Genomic DNA, 13,483 nt, shown 5'->3' with positions numbered 1-13,483 from the left:
AAACTTTGTATCCATTGCCAAAGGCAGGGGGCATTACGAACCACGGTATAAAATATTAAAATCAATTTTTTCACAGTACATTTATATTTTTCTTAATATTATTTAATATTATTTTTAGTTATAAATTAGATACTATTAATAGGATAAATTACAGTGGATCCTAGGTTTTTGCAGCTCGTATAAATTAATATCCTGAGAAACTACTGACAAATATTCATTGTTAACAGGAGTTTAAAGAATCGATACAATTTGAAATTCAAAGCCTTTAGCCAATCCGGTGCCAATATGGTGTCGTCATTTCGACCCCACAAACGTGCACACCACGAACTCGTTGCCGCACCAATGTCATTAGACTTACTTCTCACAAGCTAGATATTGTGTACTTCTAATGTGACAATTATACAAGTGTACTGTACTAGATTTCAATACTAACTACTCTGGGTATTTATCGAAAGGTGGTGGGTATTTGTCGTTGGAATGTAGACAATATTCACCAAATATTAGATAATTTCCCTATAAAGTCAACAAACACCGAGTGAATGACGTGCCCAAAACCCATAACCTTTGTGCATAGTTTACCTCTACAAAACTATATTTCACCCATGAGGATCAACTGTACTTAGTACTAGTACGTAGATACTAGTATAAAATATTATAGAACATTAATATTTCTACGTAGTACCGGTACTCCGGAGTACTGTGGTCGTAATTATTTTATAAAATGAATATATTTATATTCATAGTTGAATTTTTTGCCATAAAACAAGGACTTTTTTATCACGTTTCTGTGAAGTGAGAATATTCCTATTCTATTTCGTTTGGCGGAAGGAATATCCGGATATTTCAAATTCTATTGCTTCACTTGGAATCAAAGTCGCATTTTCCTTCGTGAGCCAAATGTTCAAGTTCGTCGTCGCCATAGTCGGACTGATTGAGACTGCCTCTGCACACGATCATGGCGCCATGAATGCCGCCACGGCACTCCCAGGAGGCTCGAAGCATTGCCCCATATGTAACATGGATGTGGTGAGCGACTGGTACATCCAAATGGCGCACGGACAACGAATCTACTCGTGCAGTATGATCGACGGCTCCCAGTTCAAGTCTGGAGTTCGTGGTTTTTCGCACGCCTCGCTCGTTGGCGCGACGATGGTAAGTAGAATCGAAATGTCGTGTTCCATCCCACCCACCATCCGTTGTAGAAAGACATTTCGTCCAATCCATCCTGCGACAACTCGTGCCCTGACTGTGCCGCCGGTACCGTGCTGGATCCCATGTCGGGGGACGTTGTCTCTGATCTGAATTTCAAATACCTTTGCCTGAATCGCGGTCAAAAGGTGTACTTTGCCTCGGAGGCCACGAAACAACAGTTTGTTCAAGGGTCCTCGACCACGCCGGTATGCCCGTATACACATGACGACAAAACACTCACGTGTATCCACAGTACTTTGGTGTGGACAAAGTCGTGTGTGGCGGTTCGCCTTGTCCCGACAGCTTTCAAATCCCACCAGGCGTCCAAGCACCGTGGGCGGAACCGGCGCCGCCTTTCTGCACGGGGTCGTCCGTTATGTTTTCGGGTTTCCAAACGTCCGCGGGTGGCACATGTGTCAAGCTGTTCTTCCAGTCGTGGGTACTAGACACCCCCATCAAGTACTTTTTCGGGCTCTTGGGGGTGTTTCTCTTGCCGTTGGTCAACGAGTACCTGGTCGTGTTCCGTGAAGACACGCGGATGCACTACATCAAGACCAAAGTGTCCAGGTGTGAGATTCCAATTCAAAAGGCCATCACGTTAAGGAATATCGTCTACTGGTAGTCGGTACCAAGGTGCGTGGACCAAGCCCGGCCGCAAGCTGGTGCTGACGCTGCTGTACATGGGCCAGATGACGCTCGCGTACTTGGCCATGCTCGTAGTGATGGTGTACGATTCGTTTTTGTTTTTGGCGCTTATCGCTGGCTTTGGGGTGGCGTTCGCGTGCTTCAAGAGCGACCGGAGCCTCGGCCTCAAGTCCACGGCCATGATGCGCGCCACGTGGCGCTTTGACGAGTCCGACTTTTTGACCGTCCTGAGCGTCGAAGGCATGATGTGCATGCAGAATTGCGGCAGCACGGTGCAGTCCGCCCTCGAGCAAGTGGATGGTGTCAAGCACGTGTACGTTGGATTCAGTGAAAAGTGCGCGTATGTCTCGGGGTCGGCCCCCACGGAAGCGCTCGTGGCGGCTGTCGAGGCCATCGGGTTTGATGCCCGCGTGTTAAGACGACCGCGAGCCGAATCGAATGGAGCGACGGCGTATGGGAGTAACTCGCACTTGGCGTAAATGCCACTTGTTTGAGATTGATCAATTGATCGATCGTTGTAGAGAACTCCGAGTGCTAGCGGAACCCAAAGCGGGTAGGCGCGCCGCAACTAACGTTATCGAGGGAATTTGGTTGCATGTCTCGAATACAACTGTACTATCATTGCGCCATTTCCAACTCACCCCAACCTATAACATGCCTCCACCTTGTACGATCGTTCAACATGTGGGTGCTGCGCATGGATTATCCATGGATATCGAACGACTGTATTGAAATTACAACTGAGGCCAAGGTAGTCCACAGGTACTAGTAGTAGTAGTAGTAGTAGTAGTAGTAGCTCGTCGCCGTAGCATGTGAACGTACGGCGCTCTTGTTGGTTCTATCAATGGCCGCAGTAGGCTCTGGTATTCTTGTGGTGGCGGCGAAACTGGGCGGAAGTGGTCGCATCCAGTTGGTGGTCAATTATCCGGATACCTGATGGAAACAGTGCGTTGACCAATTGGATGCCGTTGTCATGCTTTTATCCGTATGGTGCATACCAGTACTCACGACTTGGCCCATTTTCCACTTTGCACATCAATGGTGGCCTTCACGTCGCCGTCGTCGAGTGTGGGCATGCAATGGCCTGCCAAGTTCGGCTTCCCTCCGATTCTAGACCTGGCCAGCGCCAACCTCAACTACACCCAAGGCACGCGCAATGTCTTCAAGTTCGGAGGCACGTCGGTGGGATCGCCCGAGCGACTGTTTCAGCTTGTGACCATCGTCAAGGCTGAACGGAAGCGGGTGATGTCCGTGGTCGTGTCTGCGATGGGCAAGAACACTGACTTGCTTCTGGATGCTGCGTCCGCGGCTGCTTCGGGGGATATCGATGCAGCATTGGCCTTGATCGACCGCGTCGAGGAGTTGACGATTCGCAATGCGAACGACACCCAACGCCTCATTCTTGGCGACGACAAGCCAATCGAAGACCTCACGAAAGACATCCAAGCCTTCCATGTCCCACTGCGTCAACTACTGCTTGGCGTGAGTTTACTGCGGGAGCAGACCCTTGCCGCCCTCGACACGGTGTTGTCGTTTGGCGAGCGCATCAGCGCAACCATCGTCGCCGTACGTTCGACAGCGCACAAAACTTTCATTCACTTGCTTTGTCTTAGAAACTTCTGACGGCCAACGGTGTCCCAGCCATCTATGTGGATGCTCGGAAATGGGTGGTCACAAACGAGAGCTTTGGCTGTGCCAAAGTCGACTTCGAAGCGTCCAAGGCCAAACTCGTGGCTCTAGCTCCGACGTGGGGCTCTTTACTACCCGTGATCACGGGCTTTATCGGCAAGTCGACGTCCGGCCGCACCACGACCCTGGGTCGCAACGGATCGGACTACACGGCCACGCTCATCGGCGCCAGTTTGCAGGCGCGTCCGACATTGAAAGGATTCACGTGATGACGTGGCAGTCTGTAGGCAGACTACGTGGTCATCAACACGGATATCTCGGGGGTGATGACCGCCGACCCGCGCATCGTCGGGTCCGCCACGTCCGTGTCGCATCTGAGTCATCACGAAGCACTGGAACTGGCCATCTACGGCACCCGCATGTTTCACACGCGCACGATGGTTCCGTTGATCAATTCTGGTATTCAAATGATATACTAGTATATATATCTTGATTGTCAAAATGATATATAGACGAGCCATCATCAAAAAGTGATATATGTTGATGACGTCATCCAAACGTGAAACGTGATATAGACTTATGATACTATGTATCTAGGCGTGACCATGTTGATTCGCAACACGATGGACCCGAGTGGCAACGGCACGTACATCAGCAGCTTGGCGAGCGCCGACAAGTCGGTCACGTGCACCACATCACTGGAAAACTTGTCGCTCATTGAAGTACGTGTATATTCCGATTCGAATTCGACGTGTATAGTAATCATTATGCGACAACGTATAGGTCCGGACACGGATCTTGCAAGAAGCCGACCGCCACGAACACGGCAACGTCGGCGCCCGCGTGATTCAGTGCCTCGAGCACGAGCGCGTCCACATCTGGCTGTCCATCCGAGCGGCGCACGGCCAGTCCATTTCCATCGTCGTGCCATCGCATCAAGAGGTGGTCGCGCGCACCGCCATCGCCACGGAGCTCAAATCGGAGCTTCAAAACAACGAAGTGGACACAGTTAACTGTGTGTCGCCCGTCACCATGTTGTCCATTGTGGGCGAAAAGCTCAACAAAGCATCGGCAAACGCGGCGAAAATGTTTACCGCCCTGGCCACTGTACGTGCTCAGAATATATATGATATTCCTGCAGTGTATTGATAATTGTCGATATTAGGCTGGGATTGATGTGCTGGCGGTGGGCCAAGGCACGAGTTCGCGGTCGCTGAGCTGCATTGTCCACGGCGCCAAGACCAAGGTAGGTAGTTGCTCTCGAACGTGTTTGAAACTGCGTTCGATTCGTAACCACTTGCTGCGTGCGGTAGTTGGCCGTGCGCCGCGTACATGACGCGTTCAACGCGTCGACGTTGGTCGCGAATTTGATTTTGCTCGGGTGCAACGGGGTACGTCCATCGCATTTGCCTTCCATACTCTCGTCGTTATGTTTGTAATATCGTCATGCGATCTAGACGACTCGCAGCATTCTCGACAAAATCATCGGCCAAGCCGACAAATACCGGCAGCGCCACAACGTCGAGCTGCGCGTGGTCGGGTTTGGCTCCAACTGTACGCCGTTCCAGTTTGACCCGAATGGCATCAAGCTCGACACGCTGGTCGATCAACTTCAGTCGTGCTCCAAGGCCACTCCCCTTCGACGGGACTGCGGCCTCTACGACCACGCCCGCCCCTCGGACGACATCGTGTCTCTGATCCATGTCCGTTCCCCCCCTCTCTCTCACTTGCTAGCCCCGTGGGTTTCATTTGTGTTTGATTGTTTGCTTTTTCAGGACTTGTCGTGTCCGATCCTGGTCGACTGCTCGGGGCGAAGTGACAATGCTGCGTTTTACTCGAGCTGCTTTGCCAAGGACATCCACGTGATCGTGTCCAACGTCCGGTCGGCCAACTCGGTACCCAAGTCGTCTGCGTCGCCGTCGCTCCATGCCCTGGACCCGTGCTACTTTTTGTACAATTCGGTCGTCGGCGCCAGTTTGCCCATCTTCGACACCCTCGCCAATCTCCTCAACACGGGCGACCACCTCCACCGGGTAGACGCCGCGCTCAGTGGCACCCTTGGCTACGTCTGCGACAGAGTACGGCCAAATGAATGGCTTTCGTTTCGATAACAAATTGTTTGCTCGGGATGAAAAACATATGGGAATGGATGGTTGAGATAGAGTCGTGGTGGTAGGTGATGCGAGATGGCGTCACGTTGTCGCAAGCTATTCGCGATGCGTGGGACCACGGGTACATGGAGGCCAACCCCAAGGAAGATTTGAGCGGCGATGACGTGGCCCACAAAGTCAAAGTGTTTGCGCGGGCGCTGGGCACGTCGCTCGCCTTGTCCGACATCGAGGTACGAAAAAGCACGATGAAAACCGAGTGGCTTATACACCGAGTAGGTGACACCGTTTGTGCCGACGTCGATCTTGGACGACTTGCACTGGGACAACGATGTTGTGGACGTGGAGAAACTGGTCCAGGTCAGAATCATGGCATTCTGGTTGCTATATGAACGTTTAACACGTGGCTGGCTTCCTTTATGGTCACTTTGTGGAGATTTCACTCGACTTTGTAGGCGCTTGAAGCGTACGACGCTACGTTCGACGCTACTTTTGTGCAGCCTGCGTTACAACAACGTACGTTGAATTTGACTGGTGGGGATTTGATAGATGAGAAATTTTATTGGCATATTGTACAGGAAAGCGCTTGCGATATGTGGCCACGCTGGTGATGGGCACGGCGTCCTTGAGTGCCCGCATCGAATTGTTGTTGGTCGACGAATCCCACCCGTCGTTCCGCACCCAAGACAACGACATTGCCGTGGGCCTCACCACGACTGAATACAACGTAAGATTGAGACCTTAAACACAACATGCCTTGTAAATATGCGAACGTAGGCTCGGCCGCTGGTTTTGACGGGAAGTGGCACGGGCGGCAGTGCCAGCGCCACGGGGGTGATGCGTGACATCTTGACCATTACCAAGAGTTTGCAAGGGGTCTAAGGGCAAAACTCTGTCGACTGTTTAATCCTCCACTCGCAGCCTTCCGCCTCATGGAGGCATGTAGCCGTTAGCCTGCTTGGACGACGAATCTGTCGACTTAAGTCTTGACTTCAAACAACACCATTTTTCCCACTTACTACCACTACTCCAACATCAGCATCCCGTCGAGTTCGATATTCGAAGCAATTTGTTGCGTCCTCAAATAGTCAAACTTGCCGTTGAACTACTACATAAACGTTCGACGAAAACGTTTCAAGCAGAGTTCGTGTCACAGAGTCGTAGCGACTGTGCCTTTGAGTAGCGATGCTGCGGCTACTACTGGTATTGATAGCTGTGACGGCCGACGGGGTCGACTTGTACGGGTTCAGCCAATGCACCAACAACCAGCGCACACTGTTTTACTACTCGTCCATCGCTCAAACGTGCGAATCCAATGCGACCCTCGTCACCCTTCCTCGTACATCCTCCTCCTCTCACTCGAGGATGAACGCTCACAAACATCTCCTGTAGCCGTCAACGGTCTGGACTGCTCGTTTCCTTGTCGTCAAGGAACGTTCCTCGGTGCAGAGTGCGTCTTTATCCATCTCGATTCGAATGAGGACGTATGGGTAACATACTGCTTAGCTTTTCTGGTCCCACGCCCGTGTCTGGATGCGAGCGCTGTCCGTCGGGGTCGTTTTCCCTCGGCGGGGGAGTATCCTACTCGAGCATGACCAACGCGTGGTCCCGATCGCTGCCGCCAGCGTTCGACACGGAATGCGACTCCCGCGATGCCAATTCCGGGGTGTGGGTCAACAACTGCCTGCCGTGGACGTCGGACGCGTCGGGGGGCTATGTCATGTCTGGGAACAACTCGAACATCGCGTCCACGTACAACGCCGACCGACTGTACGCCATCTTGAGGCTCACCGCCACGTTTGTCCGCCCAGGCAACCTCACGTTTCAATTCAAGGTAGCCCATCACATTTCCAAGGCTTTGGTTTGTAAGTGCGATGCGTCGAGTAGGTGGATGCTGAGCCCCCGTATGATGGGCTCATCTTTATGATTGATGGCATCGTGGCCATGACGATGGTGTCCACTACGAATGGCTGGGCTGAAGTCACCTATGGGGTCAATCCTGGTTCCCACGTGTTTGTGTGGAAGTACTCGAAGAACAGTGGGGGCGACTGGGGGCTAGATCAAGCCGCCATCCGGCTCGTCGAGTTCACAGGCACAAGGTACATCGATGCATCCTATTTAGCTCGCACAGCTCTCATGATGGATTTACACGGTTTCAGCTTTGCGGACACGTCTTGCTTGCCTTGTGGGGGGGACATGACACGGGGAAGTCGACGCCAGTGCCGCCTCTGCGACGCCAATCAGTATGCTGGGCTGGACGCCAGTCGGTACGAAAGCTTTTGACTGTTGGGAATAGCGCTCTGAATTGTGGCCATGAATTAGGTCGTTCACGTGCTTTCCTTGCCCGTTCAACTCATTCGCCCCTGCAGGCTCCATGAGCATCGACTCTTGTGTGGCCAGTCGGCCTTGCGATGTGACCGACATGGCGGTGTACTACACCCCGTGCGCCAACAATAAGCGCAATGTATCGCGCGTGTGGGCCCGGCCCATGACGTGCAATGTCAGTTTACCATCGGCAACTCCATTGCCCGTGAACGAAGTCAACGTTGAATGCGGAGACTGCACTGAGGGCTACTACCCCGACTCTAGTACGTCCGTTGATGTCATATTGATTCCAAAGGCACCATGTTGAACCTTGGGTATTTATTCGTGCATAGCTGGAGTGTGTCAAACTTGTGCGGATGGCCAAGTAATTGATATCTACGGCAACTACTCGTACGCAATGAACTCGACAACGTCGGAGAATTCCACCAACACGGTCGACACGAAAGAGGCCGGCGTGATATCGCTGTGTGCCAGGTGCCCCCCCGGAACCATCAGCATCCGGTCGCAGCTGTACGGCATCATCACGCGACGGGGGTGGAGTTTGTGGCCCGCCATTGTGGACAACGTCACAGCCGTGCGAAGCGGATGGAAGTTGACCGAGCAAGGCATCACCCGCGACACGGCCCTGAACCCCCAGTGGCTTCCAATTGCACCACTACTCTTCAGCGTAAGTTCCAAGTATGATTATGTCATCATTTGTTTACACAAGTTTACTTGATAGACATTACACGCGAACCGGGGGGTTCTCGAGATCAACTACACGCTTTCAGGCATCCCCACCACCCCCGGCAACAAGGCGTGGCTCGAATTATACGTCAACGATGTCCAAGTCGCGATTGCAAACCCATCGACCAACGGCACTTTCCTCCACCAATCGCAGCTCAGCCCCCGCCTGGACGGCAACTCGACCCTAGCGGTGCTCTTCGTATGGCGCACGGGCAGTTCAGCCGCCGACAAGGCGTCGAATGTGCTCATTCGGTCTGTGAAACTGTCGGGAACTGTTTCTGGAGGCACGAGTGGATGTGGCAACTGCCCGACGGGATATCAGCCCACCGCGAATCAAACCTCGTGCGCAATGTGCCCCGCTGGCTCGGCCGCAACCATTCTTGGTACGCAATCCGTACCCTGTGTTATGAATACCGAACGATGTTGCCTCATGCTATTATGGATGCAGGGGGTGGGGGTATCGGCTGCACGCAGTGCCCGTCCGACACGTTTTCGTATGCCGGTGCCGGCATTTGCTCTCCGTGCGGCACCAACACGTACAGGTACTTTTTCATTTCCGAGCTAGGGGTTGGAACAACCTACTGATGCATGTATACCAGTGTACCTGGGTCGACCATTTGCCGTGTCAAGCAGCTTCTCATGGACAGCGACGCAGGAGTCATGTACAACTTGACTGCGCTGCAAGCCTTGGTCGACCCATTGGTAGATTTAGACGTGGCGTCGGGGTACCTTCCCCTGTCGCCCGTGAATTCGACCACGCCCATCATATTGAACGCTACAACTGCGACGTTGATCGGCGTGTTCCGACCCATCGTACCCCAGATTCCTGCGCAGTATGTCGTGGCGTCGTCGTCGCTTGTTAACACTGGTGCCTTGCTTGTGGGGTCCCCCCAGAGTTACGTGGTTGGGCTAGCGATGTCCAACACCCGAGAGGCGGGCAGCAGTTTTCTGTATAATGCCGATCGATTTGGCCTCGTGCAGTGCACAGTGCCCCCGGTACGTCCAAGATTTCTCGTAGCCCTCGGTGAACGGTTTACTCATATTGTATGTGTGGGTTGTTGCTGGTAGCAATTCAACCTGTTTAATGTTGGCGGGAAGTTAGACGTGGCACCGCTGTCTAGCGGACGCGGCGTTCGAGCCACGTATTCCCTCGGCTCGCTTTGCAGTACATTAGGCGTGGCCAACAACTACGGCTACGCGAAAACGTCCATCGAGTTCATTTGCGACCCTGCTGCAGGTACGTGAGGGCCTGTTCCTTTGCCCGAGGAACCAGTCCCCCCTCCTCACTCAACCAATGTGTCGTAGTGTCGGTCACGCAGCCCGTGTTGATGCCGTCTTCCGAGTGCAATTACAAACTCACATGGACCACCGCCGCCGCGTGTCCGTTGTGCGACCTTCCGCTCTTCACGTACAGACCAATCGAAAGAACAGAATCCCGACTCATGACTTGAAACTTCTAGACCCACCAAGTCGGCATGTTCGTTGATGGGAAACCAAACGGTTACGTACGTGCCGGCCGTGCCTTGTGTGGGGGGGCGCCAGCCCCCGTCCCTTGTCACTGTGCAGACATGTGCGAGCATTACGTTGGACCAGCAAACGGCGGGTATTGCAGCAGGGGTCGTGTTCTTGATCCTTCTCCTCATCGTGGGTCTCATCGTCGGCTTTGTGGTGGTGTATCGAAAGTACAAAGCGGTATGGTATCATTCCAAGTTTAACAATTTGTGTATGTACAGCACTTTGCTTAACAATGGATGGCTTAGACGCTGCTGGAGTTTATGTACTTGAAGGGTCAAGTGACAAGTCACGAAATGCTCGAGTCAGGCAGCACCCGGTCGGCAGATGGAGCGTACGAATTCGATCAAAAGGCCGGCACGCTGTCACCGGAAGCATCCGTCGTGTCGGACGAAGCCGACGAAGAAGAAGAAGTGAACATCAAGCCCAAGGCCAATGTTGTCATGTAGTAGTTTCAATTAGTGCACGTCATTTTGCATAATACGTACCTACACTCGTAATTAAATGCTCTTTGTACACGGTACTACCACCAGGTCAAGGACGGTTTCGTTTTAACAAGGTGAAACTGATGCCATGTGGTCAACACCCCAGCGTTGAAAGCAGCCATGATGGTGTCGTCAATCATTACGATGGGTCTACCTGCCACTCGGATATTTCCCAGTCATCAATTGCGAAGCGCTCATGGAATTCAGCTACCCCCTCGTTCCCATCGCGTCCATCCACAATGACCAAGTCGTCAACGACGATCTAAACGATCTCTGGGATACCGCGTTGAAGCCATTCCACCAGTTCGAAGGCATCGTGGACAACTCCCCCTGTAGCGAGCAATCCCTCCTTCCGTCGTTCTTTGCCATAGAATCCACAGAATACGAGCAGCCCGCCGCGTCCAGTTTTAAACACGAGGCACTGGACATGGAGTCGATGTTGCCATCTCAACTACCCAACGATAGCCTCGAGCCCATGGCGTTCAACCCCCAGAACATGACCCACGTCCTGAACCACTTTCCCGAACTACACCCCATGGACGGATCGTTTCTTCGCAGTGCGTTTGAAAACTTGGACGGACTCCCCAATACGCACTCGCCGCGGGGGACAACCCCCTCCACGACACACGATTCCCCCACCGCCGCCACCATTTACCCGACGGCTCTGTCCGCAATCTCCCTTGTGGGCCATCTCTCCCCCCACATGAAATCCCATCACATGCCGGACTCGCCCCCCACCTCCGCCACTGGGCTTTGCCAAGTTCCCCAATGCGGGCGCCGCATCCGTTCTAAAGGGTTTTGCAAAGCGCATGGCGGGGGACGAAAGTGCACTCTCCCGGGGTGCAACAAGTCTGCTCAAAACGGAGAGTTTTGCATCGGCCACGGCGGCGGGAAACAGTGCGCGCACTTAGGGTGTCCAAAGGCCGCCCAATCCCATGGCTTGTGCAAGGCCCATGGCGGCGGCGCCCGTTGTAAGCACCAGCATTGCATGAAGAGCAGTCAGGGCGGGGGGTACTGTCGCGCGCATGGCGGAGGCAAGCGATGCCAAGCGGAACACTGCACTAAAGGGGCCCAACGGGGCAACTTCTGTGCTACACACGGAGGCTTTCGCAACTGCCAAATCGACGGATGTGTGCGGACGGATAGGGGGGGAGGGTACTGCGAAGTCCACCGCCGCGACAAGCTGTGCACGGTCACCGGATGCAAAAAGCTGTCCAAGACCAACGGCCTATGCACAGTGCACTTGCGTCGGGTGGACAAGGAGGTCAAGAAACAAGCCAAGAACCACCAAGCCATTGCAAACGCAGGACAAGCAGCGCAACAATGCGTCATGTTGCCGGTGGGGATGGTATTTTCAGTTTAGTTCTTAATAACTGTTGCTTATATTAAAGGCCAACAGGTCGACCATTATAATCCCATCTCGGTGACATGGCTGGGCGTGTACTGGTGTCAACGACCTTTGGACGGCTCTTTGGACTGCTAGAAAACGTTGAATGGCGTTTCGACAGCTCATGTCGAGACAGTCGATGCGGGGTATGCTGGTACGTCTTCGCATGAATGGCACAGAGGATGTCCCCGTGACGGAGTTGGCTGAACGATTCAATGACCACGAACTTGTTGTATCGGCCGTCGGCATGATTGATGTGGGCTGCTTCACGCAACCATTGGTCGAACGTGTCATTCCCAACCTACAGGAGCAATCCACCGTTGGTTGGTGGTATTCATATCAAGGATTGATATATATATATACTATACCTGCAGTTTGTATCGAGCTTTCGCTTGCAAATCGCCCCACGAGTGCGCGTACAGACGTGTCATGGTGTCGCGGTTGTCGTTGAGGTACACAGACACCAAAATGCTGACGGGGTCGTTGAGCGTGGACGGGGTTCCAGTAGGTGCAGGAAGTGTAGACCGAGCCCACGTCCGTCGCTTTGTAGTTAACGGCGTTTGGTGGTATTTGTCCAAGTATTGAGACGCGCGTGGCGGCGGCGGCAGCAGTTCCAGAGGTTTGGCTTGCCGCTGTACGTGAAAGACACGTGAGATTGTGTTTACTAAAACCAGGTCCGTCTCGTACATTCGAAGCTGTCTGCAGCCGAGCGCGGACGCACTTTTGTACCTTGACTTGTGCTTCCTACGATGAAGCAATTGCGATAAGATGATGGCAACGAATATACGGAAGGACCCACATGACGATACAGTCGGGCGACGCGATGGCGGTCTGCATGGGTTTGCAAGCACGACCGTTCGAAACAGTCCCACATCGCTCGATGTTCGTGCCGCCGTCGAGAACCTGCTTGACGATTTCGTTTCTTTCGATTAGGACTATTCATATCAGCCTGTCGAGGGGTTGTCGGGTCGGGTTCAGGGGTTGCGCTGCTGCTGCTGATACTACTACAACTGCTGACTGTACTGGCAGTGCTGCCCCCATCGACGTCGTCATCGTTCTCGTCCGGGTTAGCTTTGGGCAGCAATTCTCCCAGCAATATCTCAAGTTCTTGAATCTCATCCACCAAGCTTGTTGATTCTACCGGTGCTTGCACTGGGATTACGACATGGTCCACTGCTGCACCGACAGCTAGAAGGCAGGCATCGGCTAGCTCTTGCACCAATTCGAATTCGTGTCCGTCAAGGATAGATGCCATGTCGATCTCATGACGATAAGCATCTTCTTCGCAATGCAGCGCTCCTTGGACCTTCTGGATGCTGGCCTCCACATCTGCGAGCAGCACCAGCAAACTCGACGCCATTTCGGCCCTACATTCTGACCACCCACGTCGATGAAACCGTCAGCCGTTACAGAATCCCCGGATACTTTATCCGGATATCCGTTTCGTTTTCTCCAGAATATGGTGCACGTCATGT

General features: G+C 53.1%; 5 protein-coding genes across 7 annotated transcripts; 4 read left to right on the top strand and 1 right to left on the bottom strand.

Annotated features, from left to right (window-relative positions):
• The first annotated feature begins 878 nt into the window (after positions 1-878).
• Positions 879-2,500, top strand: H257_00804 (hypothetical protein). Its single transcript, XM_009823680.1, has 4 exons — positions 879-1,152; positions 1,203-1,397; positions 1,445-1,758; positions 1,814-2,500. The coding sequence occupies exons 1-4, from the start codon at positions 898-900 to the stop codon at positions 2,313-2,315; spliced, it is 1,266 nt and encodes a 421-aa protein (XP_009821982.1). The 5' UTR covers positions 879-897; the 3' UTR covers positions 2,316-2,500.
• A 356-nt stretch (positions 2,501-2,856) lies between these two features.
• H257_00803 (hypothetical protein) lies at positions 2,857-6,592 on the top strand. Of its 3 annotated transcripts, XM_009823677.1 has the most exons (14): positions 2,857-3,402; positions 3,450-3,704; positions 3,753-3,924; positions 4,063-4,187; positions 4,249-4,572; positions 4,631-4,711; positions 4,779-4,856; positions 4,923-5,168; positions 5,241-5,543; positions 5,642-5,806; positions 5,853-5,933; positions 6,029-6,089; positions 6,152-6,300; positions 6,351-6,592. In XM_009823677.1, exons 1-14 carry the CDS (start codon positions 2,875-2,877, stop codon positions 6,453-6,455), a joined length of 2,673 nt encoding a protein of 890 aa, XP_009821979.1. In that variant the 5' UTR covers positions 2,857-2,874; the 3' UTR covers positions 6,456-6,592. The 3 variants fall into 3 exon arrangements, with proteins under 3 accessions (XP_009821979.1, XP_009821980.1, XP_009821981.1); XM_009823678.1 differs by having other exon boundaries at positions 6,152-6,592; XM_009823679.1 differs by lacking the exons at positions 5,642-5,806; positions 5,853-5,933; positions 6,029-6,089; positions 6,152-6,300; positions 6,351-6,592 and having other exon boundaries at positions 5,241-5,593.
• Positions 6,593-6,671: 79 nt separating this feature from the next.
• H257_00802 (hypothetical protein) lies at positions 6,672-10,668 on the top strand. Its single transcript, XM_009823676.1, has 14 exons — positions 6,672-6,912; positions 6,966-7,023; positions 7,080-7,407; positions 7,461-7,672; positions 7,733-7,840; positions 7,896-8,161; positions 8,231-8,565; positions 8,620-9,007; positions 9,073-9,166; positions 9,224-9,620; positions 9,693-9,861; positions 9,930-10,032; positions 10,085-10,316; positions 10,385-10,668. Exons 1-14 carry the CDS (start codon positions 6,759-6,761, stop codon positions 10,583-10,585), a joined length of 3,045 nt encoding a protein of 1,014 aa, XP_009821978.1. The 5' UTR covers positions 6,672-6,758; the 3' UTR covers positions 10,586-10,668.
• A 34-nt stretch (positions 10,669-10,702) lies between these two features.
• H257_00800 (hypothetical protein) lies at positions 10,703-13,368 on the bottom strand (the record flags this gene model as incomplete). The annotated part of the gene is made up of 4 exons (XM_009823674.1): positions 10,703-12,309; positions 12,377-12,640; positions 12,696-12,752; positions 12,808-13,368. 4 exons carry the CDS (start codon positions 13,366-13,368, stop codon positions 12,007-12,009), a joined length of 1,185 nt encoding a protein of 394 aa, XP_009821976.1. The 3' UTR covers positions 10,703-12,006.
• Positions 10,791-12,101, top strand: H257_00801 (hypothetical protein). The gene has a single exon (XM_009823675.1). The coding sequence runs from the start codon at positions 10,818-10,820 to the stop codon at positions 11,982-11,984; it is 1,167 nt and encodes a 388-aa protein (XP_009821977.1). The 5' UTR covers positions 10,791-10,817; the 3' UTR covers positions 11,985-12,101.
• Positions 13,369-13,483: the final 115 nt, after the last annotated feature.

Source organism: Aphanomyces astaci, assembly GCF_000520075.1.
Source record: "Aphanomyces astaci strain APO3 unplaced genomic scaffold supercont1.1, whole genome shotgun sequence".
NCBI classification, from domain to species: Eukaryota; Oomycota; class Saprolegniomycetes; order Saprolegniales; family Verrucalvaceae; genus Aphanomyces; species Aphanomyces astaci.
Note: the sequence above shows the minus strand (reverse complement) of the source record. Positions and strands in the feature narration are given on the sequence as shown.

Coding starts and splice junctions, on each gene's coding strand:
- H257_00804 (XM_009823680.1), top strand. CDS start 898: ATGTTCAAGTTCGTCGTCGCCATAGTCGGACTGATTGAGACTGCCTCT. Junction 1,153..1,202: donor CGCTCGTTGGCGCGACGATG/GTAAGTAGAATC, acceptor CATCCGTTGTAG/AAAGACATTTCGTCCAATCC. Junction 1,759..1,813: donor ATCAAGACCAAAGTGTCCAG/GTGTGAGATTCC, acceptor GTCTACTGGTAG/TCGGTACCAAGGTGCGTGGA.
- H257_00803 (XM_009823677.1), top strand. CDS start 2,875: ATGGTGGCCTTCACGTCGCCGTCGTCGAGTGTGGGCATGCAATGGCCT. Junction 5,544..5,641: donor TTGGCTACGTCTGCGACAGA/GTACGGCCAAAT, acceptor TCGTGGTGGTAG/GTGATGCGAGATGGCGTCAC. Junction 6,301..6,350: donor TCACCACGACTGAATACAAC/GTAAGATTGAGA, acceptor ATGCGAACGTAG/GCTCGGCCGCTGGTTTTGAC.
- H257_00802 (XM_009823676.1), top strand. CDS start 6,759: ATGCTGCGGCTACTACTGGTATTGATAGCTGTGACGGCCGACGGGGTC. Junction 7,024..7,079: donor GGAACGTTCCTCGGTGCAGA/GTGCGTCTTTAT, acceptor CATACTGCTTAG/CTTTTCTGGTCCCACGCCCG. Junction 9,008..9,072: donor CTCGGCCGCAACCATTCTTG/GTACGCAATCCG, acceptor TTATGGATGCAG/GGGGTGGGGGTATCGGCTGC.
- H257_00801 (XM_009823675.1), top strand. CDS start 10,818: ATGGAATTCAGCTACCCCCTCGTTCCCATCGCGTCCATCCACAATGAC.